This window comes from Vanderwaltozyma polyspora, genomic scaffold (assembly GCF_000150035.1).
Source record: "Vanderwaltozyma polyspora DSM 70294 KpolScaffold1018 genomic scaffold, whole genome shotgun sequence".
Taxonomy (NCBI): Eukaryota; Fungi; Ascomycota; class Saccharomycetes; order Saccharomycetales; family Saccharomycetaceae; genus Vanderwaltozyma; species Vanderwaltozyma polyspora.
This window is the reverse complement of record NW_001834694.1, coordinates 99,717-121,745: the sequence shown is the minus strand read 5'-3', so window position 1 is coordinate 121,745 and position 22,029 is coordinate 99,717. Positions and strand designations below refer to the sequence as shown.

The window sequence follows — 22,029 nt, the reverse complement described above, 5'->3', positions numbered from 1 at the left end:
CTACATCACATATATGCCTGGTCAGTTATCGAAGCTGCTCTTTTAAATTCTGTTAAGAATAATAATAGTAAATCTTCAATCTATTGTTTCATGATTATTATATTGTATCGTATATCAATTTTAATAATATTAGGCTCTCTTATTGACTGAGAAACAAATCCCAAGGGAAAGGCACATAATAGTTAAAAAAGTAGCAGCCAAAATACGAGAAGTTGGTATCAAAAGGCATACTCAATTGTTGATATGTAGATATGGATAGGTTATCATTAATCAAAGTCAATATTTGACCACATAATTAAATTTTATGTTGACAACCAACAGAATAAAAACAAACAAATAAGCAATTGACAGTCACCCAATGCTTGAGTTAGTCGGTTCCTATTCACCAAGGATGAAACATATTTTTTTTGTAATGATCATTGTTGTTTAAATTGATAATTGTAATAGACACAATCATTATGACAGACGGTTTAAAATATGTAAAAAAAAAAAATGAAAAAAGTATAGCATACAGCAGAATAAAAAGGTGAAAAGAACACAATAGTGCCTGCTAACCTATAATCATCTTTTATGGCTAATAATATTAAAATTGCCTTTTGTTAAATATTAATAGCAACCTAAAGAGCTTTAAATTTTCGAAAGCAAAAAAAATATAATTCTAAAACACCTAAAAATTTCGAGGAATAATAGAAGAACTAAACTAATCCAATTATAACATTGGATATAATTAAATCCATAACATCTCCTCAAAATTTAATGCCACTAGACATGGTCCCTTTAACAATCATTAGGTATTTATAGCTTCTAAGACCCAAATTTTTTCTTTCTTTTTTTTCTCTTTTTCATAGTATGCTAGACTCTTAGTTAGTTTTGTATAATACAATACACCAGACACTTTTATATTCTAATATCACGTCTTAATGCTCAAATCATTGGTAATCATTGTCTTGTAATCATCAATGTCTCTATAACAATCAAATACTACATGTATAGGTTCCCAATAGGTTTGCTTGCCTGCCTGATTTCCTAGCACAAAAACAAGAAAATTCGAAATCCCAAAAAAATAATTCGAAATTCCTGAAAACTCATCAGGTGAAATTGGAACTGATTTAAAGACACCACCATTAGAGCATTAGCCTTTTATTCACAGTTTATAATCTATATTGACCATTATTATTTTAGAAAACAATGAAAAAAAAATATTATTGATCTGTTCTAACAGATATCATATAATAATAGATCACAAAACCAATTTTTTTCTTTGCCTATAATTCCAAATATATCAATTGCTATAGTTATAATCCATCAGCTAATATTAATTAATATTTCGAATAAAATAGTTTATTCCATCTAAATTTTTAAAATTTTATTGACAAGCAAAAAACTAGATGGTTAGATGATAAAAAATATTTGTATTAATGTCATAGCTGTAACTTTGTATAAATCAATCATGATTATTTTTTCTTAAATTTTTTTGAAGCTGATATACTAGTCCTATTAATAATTATAGTAATAGTAATATGAAACATTTTCAAAAGGTGAAATGCAACCATACTGCAAAAAAAGAAGATATGAATTTTATTGGGTCTATTTTTTTTGTTGCTTCTTTATATGCAATTTAGTGTGTCTATTCAAATTACTTTTAACGTTAAAAGTTTTATTACAACCTTCCCATTGACATTTATATGGTCTTGCATTGGTATGAATAAACATATGAGAATGAAGTGAGCTGGCCCTGCTAACAGATTTGCCACAAACAGGACACTGATATGATACCTGCTTTTTCTCTTTATTTGGGTACTGAAACATATTTTTTTGATCTATGTCACCGCTTGATCCAGTTGATCCAGTTGAACTAGATGATTGTTGTAATTGGTGTAAACTATAAGTTCTAACAAAATTATGGGTTAACCAATCCATAACCATTGAATAATCATGGGACTGCATCAAGTTCGAAAGAGTGGATTCAACGGTTTCTTCCAGTCCTTTTAAATCAGATTCACTCTTTTCTTCAGAAGTGTCTCCTATTGTATTTTTATTCAACTTCTGCGAACTACCATTGTTAGTACTATTACTTTGAATATTATCATTCCTAAACCCATCTCCATGGGAACTAATTTTAGAGTTACAATCTGTGTCGTTATGCCTGTTCACCATTGATTCCATTCTTTCTCCAGTCTCAACTATATCCAATTTGCTCACATAGTCATTTATCTTCATACTTCTCTCTTCTTCTCTGGATGGTTTTAAATTGGGTATCATATGTGATCCACTACTCATGTCTTTAGTAGATGATAATCCATGATGTCCAAATGATTGGGAATGATTCGGAAGGTTGCTGAAATTTGCCAGTAAGTTACCATAATTACTATTCCTTTCAATTGATTGATTATCGTTGAGAATGAATGGAGAATTCATCACAGGTGAACCCGATAGTGACGGAAACATAATTGGTAGCTTTTGTTTCATTATATTAGGTCGAACTTCACCGACGTTTTGAAATTTTATATCTTCCAGACTCAGGTGATTCTTATCCATGATACCTGAATCATAATTAATGCCAGTTTGGAATCCGGGTTCAATAATATTATTGCGATGACTGTTATCAATTGTTTTCCTTCTTCTAATCAAGTGAGGTTTCATGGGGCCATTGCAGTCGATACTATGGTTACTAGAAAATTCACCACATGAAGAATTATTTCTATAATGCATGTTGCTATTATTGTAATTTTGATATAGCATTTGATGTGAATTACTTACCTTAGAATTCGGATTTGGCAAATTACTCGTACTAGATATGCCATTCGGAAGTTGAATTGAGTCATTATTGACAAGTTGAAATATTTTTGAATTATTGATGTTGTTTGAAGTACTATCATGGTTGTAATTTGTTCTATTAGTTATGGTATTATTTGTGGGGTATATATTGGATGGCATACAATCCCCAGATTTGGGTAACCCTCCTGAAATATTCGAGACATGAGTGGGAGATCTGGATAAGTTATTTGTGTTATTATAATTGACATTGAATGGAGTGGAGTTTTTAGGAATTATTGAAGTATTTCTTAATGAATCAATATCAGCATTTTTACCCTGATGTTGCGTAAAATACTTATCATCGAATGGGTTTCCATTATTCATTATATTGTTATATTCAGAGACTATCGTTTTCTCTTTGTACTTTTTTTAATGTTGAAAAAAAAATATAAACACTCCTAATAATGACAGTATTAATCCCAAAATGTATTTTATTCGAATAAAAAAAGAAAATATGAATTTTATTGCACGATTCAATGTCCAAAAGATCTGTTAAACTCTAAAATATTAAATTCAATATATGGTTTCAGCTTGAGTATTTATTATATGTTTTTTTCCTTCTTTGAAGCAGTCAGAAATTTTTCCATTGACTAACGACCCCAGAGCAATTGAAGCTCTTAGTATTAACAAAAAAAATATCCAACCTCTCCTGCTCTTAGAGATTAATTTGCTTTATTGAAAATGAAATGAAAATTGATGGGCTTCGTAGTTGTCAGGTCTCTATTAAATGAACAACAATAAACTCAATTAAGACCTAAAACGTAATAGAGAGAATACAAATAATAATAAATATGGAATGCTAGATTGGTACTAAACAAAAATAAATGAAAATAAAGTAATAAAAAAAAAAATTCGACTATGCCAGTACTTCTAGAACTCTAAATCTCTAAAGAGTATTTTATTCCAAAATAGCAATGCTTTAAACAAAGTATCAAATTTCAATTCCTATTGATTTTTTTAAATTTGGTTATAGTTGAACTTATCTTGACGTCAATCCACAGAATAACTACTGCTTTCTGGAGAAATGAAATTAACCAAAATATAAAACAAAAAACTAAAGGACACAAAAATCCAACTACTATTCCATATATCTCGACCACTTCCACCACCAACAACAACAAAAGATAATTAATCAAAGAACTCCAGATCAGACTATAATTACTGTTGTTAAATATATATGTTTTTCTCTTCCTCTGATTTCGATTTCGTTTTCGATTTCGATCTTGATTTCGAATTTAATTTTAACCTCAACACCAAGTTCAATTCGATAATGTCTTCTATCTCAAACAGTGGGTGAACTCTCTAAGCTATATTTTATTTGATCAAAAATTTGAATAAATCAGAATAAATTGAATCAAATCAAATCAAATCAAATTAAATTAAATTAAATTCAGTCCACTTTAGTTCAATTTAAAAATAAACAGCAGAACCGTATCCTAGTGACAAAGCTACAATTACAATTACAATAACTATTCCTACAACTAAAAACTATATTATTATTGTATAATTATTACAATTATCGTATTATTGGTACTGATGGTATTAATGGTACTATTGTTATAGGAAAAAAAACCAGATTTACTAACAGGAAGAGGAGCTTATAAGAAAAAGGAAGGAACTAACTATATTCTCTTCTGTCTCGAAATCGATATTATTAATCCGGAATTTCTCTGGAAAGAAGTGAATTCGAAGTGAATTCGAAGTGAAATAGAAGAAGAAGAAGAAGAAGAAGAAGAAACGTAAAAAACAAAATCACAACTAGCAATTGTAACTATAATTGCAACTGTAACTGTAATTGTGACTGCAACTTCAACAACTATTTCAGTTAGATCTCGAGGAATTGAGGATTTCTAGCTGTGTTAATGAACTGAATTGTGTCTTCTAAGTCGGATTGATGTAGAACTGTAGGATTGTTCGATGTCTATTCGTGTGAATATGTTTTTATGATAGATATACACTTTTTATTTTATATCGAGCCAATTCAGTTGGCTATTAATATGAAATATAAGAAAAAGAATTATTGTATCTATTTGGGATGAGGGCAAAAAAAAATTGAATATAGTTGTGGTGCTATTCTAATTTAGTATACCGAAAATGACAACAACGATGGATTACTTAAAAGACATATAATAATAGTAATAATCACAGTATCAATATCAATGTTAATAGTATTAGTATTAATCGTAATGAAAATATAATTGCTAGTACACAATAATAGAATACGGATTTATAATAATAATAGTACTGTTAATGTCTTTCCTTTCTTAGATTTTAAAAGTTATCAATCAATTTGATGCATGAAAGAAAAAAACACACACACAACTGTAAAGTCAAAAAAAATATTAATAATTGATGCTGGACAGACTGACTTGAACTCACACAGATATATCTGCAAGTATCAATTGAATTGAATTTCACTATTATTTGTAATACCTATAGCTCAATTTGGTTTATTCAACTGCTAGAATTTTTAAGCCTGTTTAATTTATCGAGTAATGTCGATTGGGTTGAATTGAATTCCAAAGAACAAGACAAAAAACTAATTATGGAAAATAGACATCAAGTTTAGTAAAAAAAAATAAATCAAGATTCCAATTTGGAAAGAACTTTATCAATCTGCTTCCTTTTTATTTTATTTTATTTTTATTTTATAATGCTTTTTCAGTTCGAAATGAAATTAAAAGAAGTCGATTGCAAAATAGAGTTTTAAACAATATTTTTTTTAAAAAAAATAATTGGCAAGCTAGCTAATACGATTATTCCCTTCCAGTTCAATATCATTTACTCTTGATTGCCATTGACAATTTGGAAAATATACTACATTTTATTTTTATCTTCTACGTTTTGAAATGAAACGAACTGTAGTATTCAATTGTTTGCTGGAAACATATCCTCATTTAACAATGTTTTAATCTCCGTTTGTGTCCCTCCTTTTTTGTTTTGATTCAATGGAAAAAATCATAACAGATTTCTACTCTTACTAAAACAAAAGAAAACCAATGCTAAATTCAGTACGTGACTTTTGTTATTATAACTTTGGTCACGTTCGATTTATATTAGAGTGCCTTGATTATCTATCAACATCATAAAAAAAAGTCATGGAGAATTATAATAGAATAATACTGCTATTGTCTACCCGATTAGATACAAATGATGCCAGATCTTTTACCACAATTACTAGTGTTGCCTTAGTCTAATATTATTAATTTTGCTTGAGGAATTAAATTTCTATCACCCATGCCAGTGTGCCCAAATTTTATTATTATTTCTATCCCACATCGATCAATTAAATTAATAAAGAATCTATTTTTAATATCGACTTTAAACTACTTTTTTATCCTCAAAACTGATAGAATTGCTCATTTAAATTCAGTTACACCCAAGAATATATTGATATAAATGCTCTTTGAATTGAGTAAATTCAAATGAACACCCTTCTTCAATTTGGATTTAAGCTATTTTTTATTTTGCAGCACTGCTTTGAGGCCGTATATGCCTAAATATTATGCGTATGTGTGAATATCCAAGGTTTACTTTGTTTTATTGTAATTTAGTGAAGAATATATCGTTTATTAGGTCACCCAAAAGGAATTGAAAAATCATGAGATCTAGTTGATGTCATCATATTAATCAAATCGATCAATTTGAATAGAAGTAACGAAAAATAGATAAATAAACTTAAATTGCCAAATAATTTTTGCACAATTACCTAAAAAATCTCTGAATTTCATTGAAAGCATTTCTAAAGCAAAAAAAGATAGGTATATGTGTGCTTATACTAAATTGACTATAGAGTATTATAAAAAAAATTTTTTTTCTTAAGATATTGAATAATATTGTATGTAGGTGGCCCTGTAAGTAACGGAATAATATTGGGAAAAGCAAAAGATATCTTCCTGTCTTAAAATTTGAAATTATAATAATACCACAACTACCCAGCTAAAAGAAAACAACCGGAGAATAAGATATCTTTATTATGTTGGGTTGTAACTTCCTTTCCCTGCTTTAAATAATGCGACGGTTTCTCCCGTATTTGTAACTATTGACATTTTTTAGTAAGAACAATATTATTAGTACAGAAAAGTAAGGGGGAAAAAGAACCACAACTAATTATTGTGTGTATTAGGCACAAAATTGATTGACTGATGCCATAACTCGTATCCCAATTTTATTAGATAAGATAGACAATATCGAGAATCCTGGACTGACGATAAAAAGCAACAATAATAATGAGAACCACTAAAAAATCAATGCAACTACTCTCTATTTTAAATCAGTCGCAACCGATTTTTTTTTTTCAAATGAACAAATAACTACAATGATCTGGTCAATTAACTACAAAAATATGGGTCATCTTCCATCTTAAACTAAGCGTCTTTTGTTTGTGTGGTAGAGCTTAAAATGATAATAATAATAATAGTAAATAACCTAGTTGCCTATAATATGCTTTGGATTAATATTTATAGATTACCCATTTAGATTTCGGGTTCCTACAGAGATCTTACTGAGAGTTACTAACAGACGGATTTTTTAAGAATTGCCCAACCTAACTTAGCTTAGCTGAGCTTGACTGGTCCACATAAAAAAAAAAGAAGGCTCGGGATTTTACAGACATGACAATGTGAAGCTGATTTATACTGGGAAAATTTTTTTGTTATTACTACTGCCAGTACTACTATGATTATTGTACTCCTCCGTTAACTTCGTTAGTAACACATGAATTATACTATATATATGATTTAAGAATTCGACAACTGGGTGATGCCCTGCCCAGATATCATAGCAACGATGCCCAGATTATTAAATGAATCCAACAAGAAAGAAGCACGACCAAGAGTGAGTAGGCAGTTCCTAAAGGAAAAATAAAACATTTAGAAATAGAAATAATAACATTTTGTGGCTAGCAAAGTATTAACTTGCAATATGCGCCGGAATTACAGATGCACTCTACTCTTTAATCTACCTACACAATTGGATGCAAATTTTCTTCAATGGTGTTCAATTAAAAAAAATACTTATAATAATAATTGATGCTCTCTATGCCTTATAAATTTACTCTATATCAGCTTCAGAAACTGTAATTTGGGAGGGGAGAGAAAGCAAGCTATCAGAATAGCATCAGGCACTGATTGAATTAGGAAAACCCAAACATGTTATAGTTTTTTTTATAAAGAATATAAAATTTGCAATTGTAAAGGTACATTTCCTTTTTACAATTACCAAAATGAGATTGGAAGGGATAGATCAATGCTAGTGATCAATTGACCTCTCACTCACCCAACAACATAAAACAAGGACTCAACAAACTAATCCCATTTCAAAAATAAAGAAAAGAGAATATATCACAACATAACAAAATAAAATTATTATTACATTCCTTAATCCTCGTTAGACACTTCAAAGTGGAATAGTTAGAAAGCCTTGAATTTGAGAGTATTTCAATTTCTATCAATTAAAAAATACCAGAGAAAGAAGATGAGGATGAAGAAGAAGAAAAGCAGACGGTCAATAAGCACTGCAAAAGTTGATGTGACCCGAATGTGGCTTTTATTCTAAATTAATTAAAATCTATTTATGATGCATGATGTGTGTAATAACGTTGATATGCAGATTGAAAAACGTAATCCTGACGTTGCATCTTCCACTTCCCATTTAAGATAGCTGTTTCTTTTTTATTTCCAATTACAATTGCAATCAACCTTTTTTGATTTTAATTTATTTTCTACCCTCTTTTACCAGCAATACTAATAGCCAATTCGATTTTTTTTGACGTCAATTTGTTTTTTCCCATACAAGTCCAAGAGTAGCTGATTACAAAACGAGCCTCTAAAATATCGGAAGTTCATACATTGAAGAACATTATAAGAGAGATCCAAAAGGAAAAATAGTTCAAAAATAACAGCAAGATTGGGTATGGGTAAGAAGCAAGAAGCAAACAACCCAAAATAAGGATATTTTTATTATCAAATTTTTTTCTCTTTTAAGAGATTGAGTATATTTTGAAATAAGTATTAGAGTAAGATATCTTTAAAATGTGACATTGATTTGTTAATACTAGTTTCAGCTGCAAATACAACCACATTTACGATTACAATTACATACCTTGGAAAAGATAACAGGCATGACAGTAACTGATCAACTATGAATGTTTTTTTTTCTTTCATTTCTTTTTTGTTTCAGTTGATGGATGATATGCTTCGCTTAAGGAAAGAAATTACGTAACTGAAAATGATAATAATGCTTAAAAAATAATAATAATAATAATAATAATAATAATAATAATAATAATAGAAATTTTGGAATGAGCTGCTGTGTGATATCAATCCAAATTTTGATATTGATCCTCATAATTATTTTTTGTTTTAAATTTGGCTTTCTTTTGAAGGGGAAGGAAAAGTGCAGAAGGGATAGTCCCTATTAAATAAAATGAAAACAAATCAAGATTTTTTTTTCGTACTTTCTATTTTTAAATGTGAAATGAATTACTGATGAAATAAATTATCGAACCATTTTTCAGTTACCGAATTAAGTTTTGTGATCTTTCTTACTGTATATCATTTAATTTCCCTTTTGCTTGATGATTAAGACAGGATCAGGCGAACCCAACAAAAAAAAAGAAAAAGGTAGAAAAAAATGAGTTGTTATTGTTGTATTAACATTAAAATCTGTTATTGGTTGGTAGTGATAATAGATAGTTAGGGTTTTATATGCTATGAACAATTTTTTTTAGTTGTCTCTGTTTCCTTCTCTTCCTTCCCAGATTGAGCGAAACCAAGAAAAAAATATGCAATTGATGCATGAAATACATCTTGGAAGATGTATGAGTTGTTTGTAATTCAACACTACATTAAGATGTTGGATGGTTTTGATGGCCAGATTAATCGGAGAAATGACATCAAGATCAAGACTGGATTACAATTGTAGTGTACTGTGATGGGAGAAAACTTTTGTTAAAAAGCAGAAGGCAAAAAAAATAAAATCGTTGCCGTTGTTGTAGCCTAACAGAAATTTCCCCTGCTGAATGTGAGTGTAGGAGGAAATATGGAATGAAATCATATATACGTAGTTGTGAGCTGTGAATTCAATTCTATCCAATTTAGTTCAATTGAGTTCAGATCATATCATATCATATCAGATTGGAATAGATGGATGATTGATTGATTGATCGATAGCCTGAATAGAATAGTTTCCCTGAACTAGTTTACTTCACTTTCTTGTTATATATATGCATCTCCCTGAAGTTGTATTGTTTCTTGGATGGTTTAATTCTGTTGTGGGGAAGAAAGAGAAGAAGGTGAGGTAACATAAGCTGAATTGCAGTTATTGCTTTTTGTTTCGGCTCTATCCTCTCTTCCCTTCCGTGTTGTATTGTCATGAAGAGTATAGGATACAGTAACAACAAGAACAAGAACGAGAACAAGAACAAGAGCAAGAGCAAAATCGGATAAGCCGAGAGATCTATATAATAAAGTTTGCTAACATAAGCTGCCTAGAGAGCAACCCCTTGCACCTGATCAAAGGAACTACCGAATGACAGGGCGGAGAGAGCAAGGGGGAGGGGGGGGAACGGACATGGACAAAGACGTAGACACAAACACGGGTAACAACGACAATCACAGAAGTAGCAACAGCAACAGCAACAGCAACAACGAGAAAGAGAAAGAGAAAGAGAAAGAGAAAGAGAAAGAGAGGGAGACCGAGGGACCGGGAGATAACTGGAGAAACAAGCCGGAGATATGACAGCTCGACAGACAGAAGGACCTACCGATCTGTTCTTGCTCAGTCTCTAATTCTAAGTCTAAGTCTAATTCCGAATCAGGTAACAGATTCCCTCTGCGGAAAATACGTCAATACAGTTGCCAGATTGAGTAATTGTCGTTCAAGGGCAAACAAATCTTGCAGTCAGAACTGCGCATCGCGTCCACCACGTTTTTCATATCCCTTCACCTTTCTTCGTCTGACGCGATTTTTGAACAGATTGATTCTTTTCCGTCTGGCTTTTTACCCTGCTCAACACCTTGCTTCACTTTGTTTTGTTCTGCTGACTCGAGCAGCAGCAACAGAAATCAAGATCAACGACCTGTATTTGGCAGGCGATTGCGGAAACAAACAGCCAGATACCAAACTGGCAATGCAAAAAAAAAACAGATGATGCTATCATTGTCTTTTACAACGTTGCATTTACAAGATGGACCGTATTGTTGCCAAGTGAAAAAAAAATTTTTTTTGAAGTGACACACTACACTTTTTGGATCCACTGTTTTGTTATATAATATCTTACTCCCTCCCCCTTCCTTCCTTCCTTCCTTCCTTCCTTCCTAGTAATATCTGCTTGAACCTATACTCAATTAGATTAAAACCAGCTAACCCTTTCCAAAACGTTAGATTCTAGCTTATTAATCACAAATTTTGAATCTTGAATCTTGAATCTCAGATCTTGAATCCCTCTGTGCTACAACCGTAACCGAAACCGATAATTCTAAACCTACCACTGTCAGTGTTCTACTGCTCCCTCTCGCTCTCTTACCGGGGCATTCTCATTTTTCGTCATTGCAAAATTCAAAATTCAAAATTCAAAAAAATAAAAAGCAAAAAGCAAAAAAAGAAATTTACCAAGTTAATTTCGCATTTCCATTTTGGATAGATAGGTATATTGTTATTGTCTACTCAATTTCGAACTCAATTTCGAACTCGAAATCGATTATAGAAACTTTGGATAACCAACCCTAATCTTCTTTTTTTACATCTCGAGCATAAATATCCCATAACATGTTCAGCGTTACCATTATCACTTGGTTAAATCCCAATTGGTTTATTTAATTGATATTAGAAAAGAATACACCAATTCGCAGTCGTATGCCATTCTGATGGATACTTATTATTACTAATATAATCAATCACAGACATATAAGAGAGAGAAGTCAAGAAAAAAAAGACAAAACAACAAAAATTACATCAAAGCTTAAGGTTATCTCCCCATTTTACTAATGTCTGAGTTATTACATTTAGTTGATGTTGCGGAGAATATATTCCCAGAAACTTTAGAATTACTGAATGATAACTCATCCACTAGTAACCAAAAAAAGGTATTACATAGACAATTGATCGCAATTGATTCAAAGAATAATCAAATAGATGTCCGTAATAATGTTTTAAGTTATTACAAAGATAATGTTAAATGTGATGTTGTTTTGAATAAATTACTAGATATTTTAGATAATAATTTAGGTCCAATATATTTGGAGAAAAGTTCAAAAATTTACTGTAATGAAAAGCCATGGAAAGAAAATAAGATAGTGGAAATGAAATCTGAGGGATTACTTTATGTAATTTATAATGATGACATCACTAAAGAACCACTCTTGTTCATGTCATTCATGATCACCGATGATCCAAGCCTTGTGGTTCCTACTGATAATGATTCAAATGAACTCTCAAATTCTACAGCAGCTGTAATTTACCTTTATGAAATTCAATTATTGGAACTTATAAGAAATCAAAAATTAGGTACAATTTTAATTACAAATTATTTGAAGAAAACTATTGAAATTTTAAACAAAGATTATCAAAAAAATATTATTGCTTTAGAATTAACTGTATTCAGTAATAATATTAATGCTATTAATTTTTATAAAAAAATTGGTATGCTATACACTCCTGATTCCCCAAGAGATAAAATAATTTTACCACAGAAAAGAAGAACAAGAAGCACGACTATTGCATTAGAATCAAAAAATAACGAACCTTCATCACGATTAACAACATCAAAACCTATTAAAAAAATAATTAAAAAGCCAGATTACTACTTATTATTTCTACCAATACCAGAGTCAAACAAAATTCAACTGAATTGTCAATGTAAATAATTCTCTAACAACTGTAACATTTTGATGGAAAAGAGGTGTAATGAATTAATTTGAAACTTGGTGTAAGAGCTAATAAAGAAGAGCCATTTTTGTTTTGTTAGGTTAAGAAAATGACTTTAACAAGGATTGAAAAATCCGGAGGGATGGGTCAACAACCAACACTCGATATAATAGAGAACAAAAACATGAAATTGAAATTACTCCATTTTCAACTGCCTCTTCACAAGATCCAAGATTTCTTAAAATATAACTAATTTCGACACTTTTCTTATAAAGAGTGAAATTAACTCATTTCATTGGAATATGATCGAGCTCCAACTCTAATTGTTGTCTAATGTTACATCCTGAATCAGCATGAAGATACTAGTGCCAAATCGTTAGTTCAACTTAGTGAAAGGGGTGTAATTACCAACTTTCATGTAAATTCTAAGTTACGCTAAACTGCTTAATGTACGGCAAAATAAAAAGAAGAGAAAATCAAATTTAGTTGATGCATGCTGCAGTGAAACATTTTTTCAATTCTTACCAATATATTCTACATGAGCAAGACATATCATATCTGATTGATCAATAACTTAATTGCGTGTTTTTTTAGCTATATCGTTAAGAAAACTTCTAGCAAACCTTGTTATAATAATAGGAAAAATAAAGAGCATACGAGTAATGCACTTTGTCAAATAAAATGATCGAATAGTAATAACTTATGATAGAAAAAAAATACTTTACAAATAGAATTTTAACATATCTAAGTAGTTCGTAATCCAAGTACAATTAAGTAATTGAAGACCATTAGACTCTAAGACCCCTCGTTATCTTTTTATGTTGTACTTATAAAATTTAGTGCTGAATGATATTATCTCAATAGCATCTCTTTAAGTTACAGCTACCTAACAAGAAACATATAAAAATTGTGGGGTTTGTGTAAATGCGCTTTAATGATAGAAGGGGGAAACCTGTTTGGCTCGATTTGGATTGAATACCGTTTACCATTATCGGATGTACCACGAACCACCGCAACAAGTGATTGGATTCGCTTACTTTATCGAGATATTAACAAGTCATATGTTACTATATCGTCACGACGAGTGGATATCAGCAGATATCAAACGGAAATTAACTCTATAAAATATCCATAACATAAATAGTACATTTACTCACTACATGTTGTACAACAGAGAAGCTAGACACTCTCTTTTATTACAGCCTCTATTAAGGTTATATCTATTCATTTCTTGGTATCATATCCTGCAATTTTTGACAAGGTGTTCGTTCCAGTTGAACTGGGCATTAACTACTTGGTGTACAAATAAATATCTTCAGCTAAGAATTAATCACCACTGAATAGAAAACTTGTATGGCCAGAACGGAAATTGATATAAACTTCATCATGATTGTTAGCTCGATGATTTGATTCCATAGCATATTATTGCTATTTGGAATTTTTAATAATAATATTTAATGGTATCTTGTAGTAATCCCTCCTTAAACTAAATAAGCTTGTTTCAAGACCTAACATTAGTTTTACTTGAATTTAAGAATATGGCATGGGAGTGATGACTGAAGAGACAAAATAAAATTGCAAGATCTTGCAATTTTGTTTTGTTTCTTTTTCAAAAGTATGTAAAATTGGCGGTGACGTAGTATAGAATATATTGTTATATTAATGGACACTAGATGAAGAAGCGTCATTATTGCGTCATTGATACTATTTCAGATTAATAAAGCTTAAAAGCATCAACTCAGTGCATGAACGTTCCACTTGTTATCTTTTAAAAGGATAAAATGCAATTACAATTGCTATTGGTATATTACCTTGGTTACCTTTAACACTGGGACCAGATGGGTTCACTTGCTCAATTATCATTGGATCAAATTAACTGTAAAGTCAGGCATGTGTTCTATTGATTTGACTTGAACCTACATTCATTGCTTCTCAATGTTAGTTTATTGACACTTCACTTCTTATTTTGTAACTGACCATAATTGAATTGAATTGCCAGTTTTGCATGGTTATTTATTGTTTGAGTGTTGGGTTACATGGATGATGCTAGCAAAATAAGAGTTTAAGGTTTAAAGAAACATATCATTCTGTAGATTTTGAATAAAAACTAACAAACTAAGAAGATATAAAACAAAACGTGATGTTTGCACAATCATTCAACAATGACATCCTATACAATTGATACCCTTGCAGTTCTGGACATTTACTATTTCCTAATCGAGAATACTAAATAAATACCAAGTATTTTAATAACAACTAGTTTGGTTATGTATGAAATGCAATTTGTTAAATATTACTGGATGATAAATATTAAATCTATAAGGGCCAGCCAATAATTGAATTTAATACATCGATTTCATCACTTTTTTTACTCATGTGAAAATACAAACAAGTTTTATAAAATTTTAAAACAGTTTAACTACTACTGATCGTTCATCACAACGATTAATTACAATACCAAAATGTAGATATTATTCTTTATACTCTTACTAAACCCCAATAATAAAAACCTAAAATAGGTAATATTAATTGGATAAAATAAACGCATTACGAATCTCACTGACAAACATGATGATGAATTTCCAACAATTTAAATAATTTATTGTGAGTGTAACTTCGTTGCTAATTCATCTGTAATTGTGATGAAAACAAGCTCCTTTTCCATTTCTTAAGGTGTTTATTGCTTGAACAGGTTTTCAAGAAAGGCCCAATTGTGTCTATTCAAGTTGTTTTAAACCATCCATATGCCAATATCTGCAAGTTTGATTAGTACGATGAAATTTTATCACGCATATAAGCTACTGACTGAATGTTAGAGATAGATTTTTAGTGTGATCGAAATCGGTTGAACAGTGTAATTGATTCAACTAACCAACATCAATCAGCAGCTTCGTCAATAACTGTAGAATTAATTACAGCAGTAATTAATTATATTTTAATCAACTAATATTTTGCTTCGAGAATTCATAAAGAGCTTATGTAACAAACTAAGTACGTGTATTTTTAGAAGTTTGAATGGTATGGTATTTACTAGAAAGGCTATGAATAGTTAGAAGAAAAATATTATAAATCAAATTTGTTAACGTGTCTAGTTTAGAAAAAGCTTCTAGAATAGATGAATTGAATAGTATGGTGCAGTAAGTTGCTCTTTCAATTCAGTAAGTAAAAAATTTAAGTTATTCTTTAATGATATTACAATAATGAACTGTCTAGTGGGCTGTTTGTTCTCAGAAAGAAAGAAGCCATTACTCAATCAATTTTTACAGTAAGTTTTTAATATGTTAGCTATATGATGAAATATAGAACCAACGTAACAAAAAAAATGAAAAAAAAACAACAACAACAACAACAACAACAACAACAACAACAACAACTGTATAATAGTGCAGATAAATTTAACTGTAGATACATTTTACTGTAGCAAATCTCTTGAACCATAATCAGAAACTTCTCTTAGAGTTCGAATTCCTTTTTAATGAATATGAAACAAGGTTATTCGATCTTTCCCACAACAAGATACATAGATATTCAAGTATCTAAATGCAAAAAATTTTCTAATGTAAAGAAGGTTTAGTACAAATTGTAAAACTTAAATTTCTGACATGACTGCTGAAGCTAAATAAGGTCTGTTAGGTTTAATATGTAAATAATCTAAGAACTTCAGTAACATTTAAAGAATCCTCTGATTCTTATAGATTGCTAATTTTTCCAGTGTGGCTCAGAGAAAACACAAATGAAGTAGGATGAATTGACGTATTTTCTAGAAATACTGTGATGATGTGTACGCTTACCAACTCGCTTATAACATTGAAATAATTCCATGTACTTGTCATTATGTAGTACTATTGTTCATTTTGATAGGAAAAAAACTTTTTTTTCCTTTCTTGCTTACTGAGAAGCTCCTAAGAATCTGATCTTGTTCTTAGTTACTTTTAAATTGTATGCATGCAACAAACTCTCCAAGGTTTCATCCGGAATCCTCATCCATCATTAGTTCTTCTTCTCCGTTAACAAAGAAGCACTTTATTGCTGTTAAATTGTCGTCAAAAAAACCTTTGTTAAGGTAGAGATTCGACAACAAATATCGCTATTAGACATATCTACAGTACAGTAAAAGTAATTCCACTTTACTTAGCTTCCAAGGTTATCTAGAGAAACATGTTACCATTAATTAGTACTAGTAGTTGTTGCTGCCGATTTCTATGTATTTTTTGGGCTTTTATCTATGTTCTCTCTTTCTTTCTCTGTCTGTACCTTCCTTGTCTTGAATTTGACAACTTGTGAAGATGTCATTGGCATCCTATATCAACACAGTCAGTAGGTTTGTAATAGCAAGAAGTAGTGAGGGTGGATATGATGAGATCGTTGTTCTCAACAGATTTATTTGAAATATTGTTACATTTAATTTCCTTGACAAGCTCATCCATACAGATGATAAAGTAGAATAGTTCTTGCTGAGGTAGGTGTGTTTGATAGTGCCAATTAAAGAAGAACTATAGAATTTTAAATAAAGATAGAAATCTTTGTTACTTCTTTTATCCTAGCTTTCTGTATCTCCTTCCATCTCTTTTAGCAACTAATGTAGCTCTGCCTAGCCTTGATTCATCTCAGCTAATTGGAAAAAGAACCTTGAATAATATTTCTGTAGAGATGGTGGGTGGATAGAATCATCCGTTGTTGTAACAGTGGATGTGTAAAATTAATGATGCAGTCCTTGCAGCCGTTAAAGAATGTGTTGTACCAAATATTGCTGTTAAGTTAAAATATATAGATAGAGAAGTTAGGAATATATCAGAAGATAGGTAGATGTGTCTTATTTCTTTTACTGTACGCTGTATCTCTATTAATTCATCAAAGTTAACTGGTTAACAGTGTTCTAAGAACTCTCTTGTATTTTAGGAACTGTAGTCTAAATGGAGTGGTGTTGAATTAGTAGCAAAAGATAAAATAATATAAATCGGATTGCTTATTTGATTTATAAGAATAATTTCTTCGTAGATCCTATATATTTTTATTTGCTTTCACTACTGACTGGGTAGATAGAATAGTACATGCATAGAAATTTTTTAAAATTTCTTTGTTAGTGAACCAACAAATCATTTAACGTAAACTAGCGTAGTGGTTAGAAGCTTTTACTTTAATCAACTTATTATTATAACGAAATCCGCATATCATTGTATACCGAACTGATTTCTGTTTAAAGTTAACAATCTGTGCTGATAATGACCTTTATATTGTGTTTCTTTTCTTAAATTTTTACTGCAGCAGTACAACCAATTGATAGAAATTGGAATTATAGCACTACTACCAGTGGCAATAGTGATTGTATACATCTAATAAATACTTATTTGAAAGGGTTTTCATTAATTGTTGTACTTAGAATTCTTTCATCTACTTATTCTAAATCGAACAAATATTGAGCGAATTAAAGTATTTTAAAAGTAAGAACCGGCTTTGTAGGTAGTCGGTATACATCTATTTAGTTATCTATCAACCCATCTCTGAAGGCATTGAAGAAAAGTCCTCTGAAACTTCTCATGAGATCTATCAATCAATTTATCAGAAAACGCAAAATCTAAAACAGTAGGTACGACAGCATTGGTACAAAACGTTATTTGTTGAATGTAATGTCAGTGAGAGAGGCAGAGCAAGATTAATGTACCTTCATTATGGAATATAAATATACTTACACACCTTCTCATGCATCCAGGAAGACATTCAGTCACGCATTCACTCTTAGTATCACTCTGACAATACAGCTTTAAGTTAGGTTAAATAATTTCAATTATCAAAGTTATTACTATATGGACAAATAGAAAATTTTAAGATTGGTATAACTTCTGCAAATGGGCATTTCAGTTTACAAATTTACTTCAAAGAGTGAACAGAATTTACTGTCACTTAATAATATTCGAATAAAATCTGTTAACAACTAGTATTTTTCGTATCTTCTTATTTAATATTAGTAATATCTATACCATATTTTACAAAAAATGCTATACAATACATATAGTAGAAGATCAATGTTCTAGAAAACTCCCCAATGAACTTTTTGTAGTACCTTAGCTATTCTAATTTAATTGTGTGTATAATGTACTATTTATATACCAAAATTTAAAATTTATTTAAATATATTAGTTAATTCACAAAAACGTTAGATAGTTTATTGATCAGTTAAAAGCTGTTTTAGTTTAAGCTAGTCTATTTTTCTTTTCTTGATGTAATTGAGGTTTTGCGAGTAAAAGTTTCTGTACGAATCCTAATTTTTTTTTTTTAAATAATTTGTATTTAATCTGTACAGCGTCATTTTTGTTAACTCGGTGATATTTAACCCTTACGTCTTTAATACAAAATAATAACTGCACATATCATCTTAATTGATTAATCAACTCAAAGATTGCAGTAAAATTAAATTTAGGTTACATATTATATTGTAAGAAACAATCGAAATAGTAGTTTCAATTTATTTTGATTATTTGTGGGTAAAATAAGATTTTTGTTGGTTACAATTATTAAAATAGAAGGGCAGCATGTTAGTACTGTTCGTAATGGTATGAGACAAAAACCAATAAACCAATTGTAGTTAAATTTCTTATAATTCAAAATATATACCAACAAATTTCTTGAAGTGATGATTGTACAGACTTCTGAAATTTTTGTATATACCTAAGAGTAGTGGAAAGGGGAAAAAGAAGCTTATTGAAAAATACAGTATATTTCATAAAAAAACAACTATAACGAAATTTACACCATCGTTGAAGATCAATAAAGCTGTACTAATTGAACTTGTTGCCTCACTTTTTTTTCTCTCACGTTCTTTCTTTGTTCTTTCTATAAAGAGAGATGATGACAGTGAAAGAAAGTAAAACAGGAGGATTGAACTAACTAGTAATAAAATAAAGATATTTTTCCCACTGATACATGCATATATAGAATGGTATTACTTAGATCAGTAATAGTTAATTAGCTTAAACCAGTGAAATAGCAACTTTTCCGCAGTTCATAATTCTCTGTAAGTAGTAATAATTAAATTAAATTAAATTAATATTTTTTGTTTTGAATATATTTCAAAACGTCAAGAATAGGTTTTAGAATATCAAGAACAAAACTATAAATGATTGGAGATGTAAAAGAATAGCGTTGAATATTCTGACGATGATGATTATGGAATTGAAAGTTTGATATAATTTCTACCTTGATGTAAAAAAATAAATAGTGTTTTTATTTATTTTTTCTTTTCTTTAAAAAAAGGCAATCAGAGGTATATATCGACTAACAATACCCTAGTGTTCCTCTAGTTCTCACATCAGCAGTTTAATTGTTGCGTTGTCGCTATTATTATTGTTGTTGTTGCTCATGACAAAATTTCAATTACTCTTGGGAAATCTTAATAATTCTATAATAAGAACAACTACTATTAACTAGCAAGGATTTATTTTTACTTGTTATAAACTCTCTCCCTCTCCCGGAAGGTTACTGCTATTCCCTGCTCTTATATTTCTGTTAGGTTTAACAATACGGCGACGAATTATGATATCTCGATTAACTTTACTTTATTTCACCTAACTTAACTTAGTTTAGTTTAGCTTAGTTTAGCTTAACTTAACTTAGCTTAGCTTAGCTTAGCTTAGTTTAGTTTGGTTTGACTTGGTTTGGTTTACGGCTAGAATGGAATAAAAGCTAAAGTAGAGAGCCAATGCTTTCTAGTTAGCTTACTTGCTACATAGATCGGTGTAACAAAGTTAAAAACCAAAGTAATTTCCTATTACATGTTTGTTGTAATTTTTTTTTTAATTATTCCTTCTTGTATTGTAATACCTTGAAGGAAGTAAGTTTCTGGCAGACAGTATGATTTCATTTGATTTCCTCTGATTTCATTTTGTATAATCATAGGATCAATTGTGTGTATGTGAAAGAGAAACCATCTTGATTGAAAAGGGAAAGAGACCACAAGAATAACGGAAAAGTTCTAGTGGAAAACAATTATATCTGTCGAATCTACCTTACTGAAGCAGTAAAATAAAATAGGATTGGGACTATTCCTGTTTTCCCTTCTTCCTTCAGTTTCTGATTCCATTCTTGGATATAAGGATAGCCTGGGAGACAATAATTGATGAATATCATCAATTACTATACTCTATACTATAGTGTAATTGAATATAATAAGATAGAATAGGAAAGAATAGATCAAGAAGAAAGTAAAAATTAAAAAATAAAATAGCTGTGAATTCACTGACATCATGTGGATTGGCAGTGCATGATAAGATTAAACCATAGATAGAACTTGAGATAATAGATTTAAGTTTTCTTAAAAAAAGTTTAGATTTTCATTACAATCAGGCTATTACTCTTTCTTTTTCTCTGTCTGTTTTCTTTCAATGAACAAGAAAAAGCTCAATTGAAATGCTGTTATTTCAATTGATTTCTGATTTCTGATTATTTGAAATCCAACATCTTCTTGTGTCTCTGTGCTTCCTCATATTGACAAATATAATAATGTCGCATTAGTACAATTTTACAATTACCAAGCTTAAGTTTAGTTTAGTTTAGTTTGGTTTAGAATAGCATAGTATAACTTTACATAGCATAACATTACATTGCATAGCATAGCATAGCATAGCATAAAATGGTATAGTATATACATTCTTATAGACAGTATTCCCTGCTTCCCTTCCCTCTCCCCTCCGCTTCCTTGGTCCCCCCCTCTATTTTACCAACAAATCTCCCTCTTATTCTGTCCCTCCCCCTCGTGTTTCTCTCCCCTCCCCTCACCTCCCTTTCCCTTCCCACAAGACAGGAAACACAAGCTTACGGTACTAAATTGAACAGAATAGAGCAGAATAAATAGCTAACCTTCTACAATACAAGATAATAAACCAAACTAACATTGAATTAACCCATCCAATCTCTCCCCTCTCCCCTATCAATATCTTAATACCTTGATGCCCACTTTATCCCAACAGATTCAGCCGAGAAACAGTTAAGATAAGTTACTTTTTGATCCCTCTTATACATCAATGAATCAATCAATGAATCAATCAATGAATCGATTCATTGATTGATTCATCTACTCTAGTCTACTCGACTCACCCAAGAGCTCTAAAGCTCAAGAGCTGACTGATTGATTAATTCATTGATAGCATAATCATAGCGTAACAAACATACTCTGGCTGTTTTCTTTTTATGCTTGGGAAGGTAAAGGGAAAGGCAGAAAAATAGAACAGAAGAACCAGATACACATATACATACACACATACACACATACACACACAGAGAGAGAGAGACATGGCTTTGAAGTTATGGGAGGCATCGCACTGTTAAGCTACCCAAGAGATTGCAAAAGTA

The 22,029-nt window shown here is 30.5% G+C and overlaps 2 protein-coding genes across 2 annotated transcripts; one reads left to right on the top strand and one right to left on the bottom strand.

The window, feature by feature from the left end:
* Positions 1–1,587: 1,587 nt before the first annotated feature.
* On the bottom strand, positions 1,588–3,141 carry Kpol_1018p35 (C2H2-type zinc finger protein; the record flags this gene model as incomplete). The annotated part of the gene is made up of 1 exon (XM_001647314.1): positions 1,588–3,141. The coding sequence occupies one exon, from the start codon at positions 3,139–3,141 to the stop codon at positions 1,588–1,590; it is 1,554 nt and encodes a 517-aa protein (XP_001647364.1).
* Positions 3,142–11,804: 8,663 nt separating this feature from the next.
* NAT4 (N-terminal L-serine N(alpha)-acetyltransferase NatD) lies at positions 11,805–12,683 on the top strand (the record flags this gene model as incomplete). Its single annotated transcript, XM_001647313.1, has 1 exon — positions 11,805–12,683. The coding sequence occupies one exon, from the start codon at positions 11,805–11,807 to the stop codon at positions 12,681–12,683; it is 879 nt and encodes a 292-aa protein (XP_001647363.1).
* Positions 12,684–22,029: the final 9,346 nt, after the last annotated feature.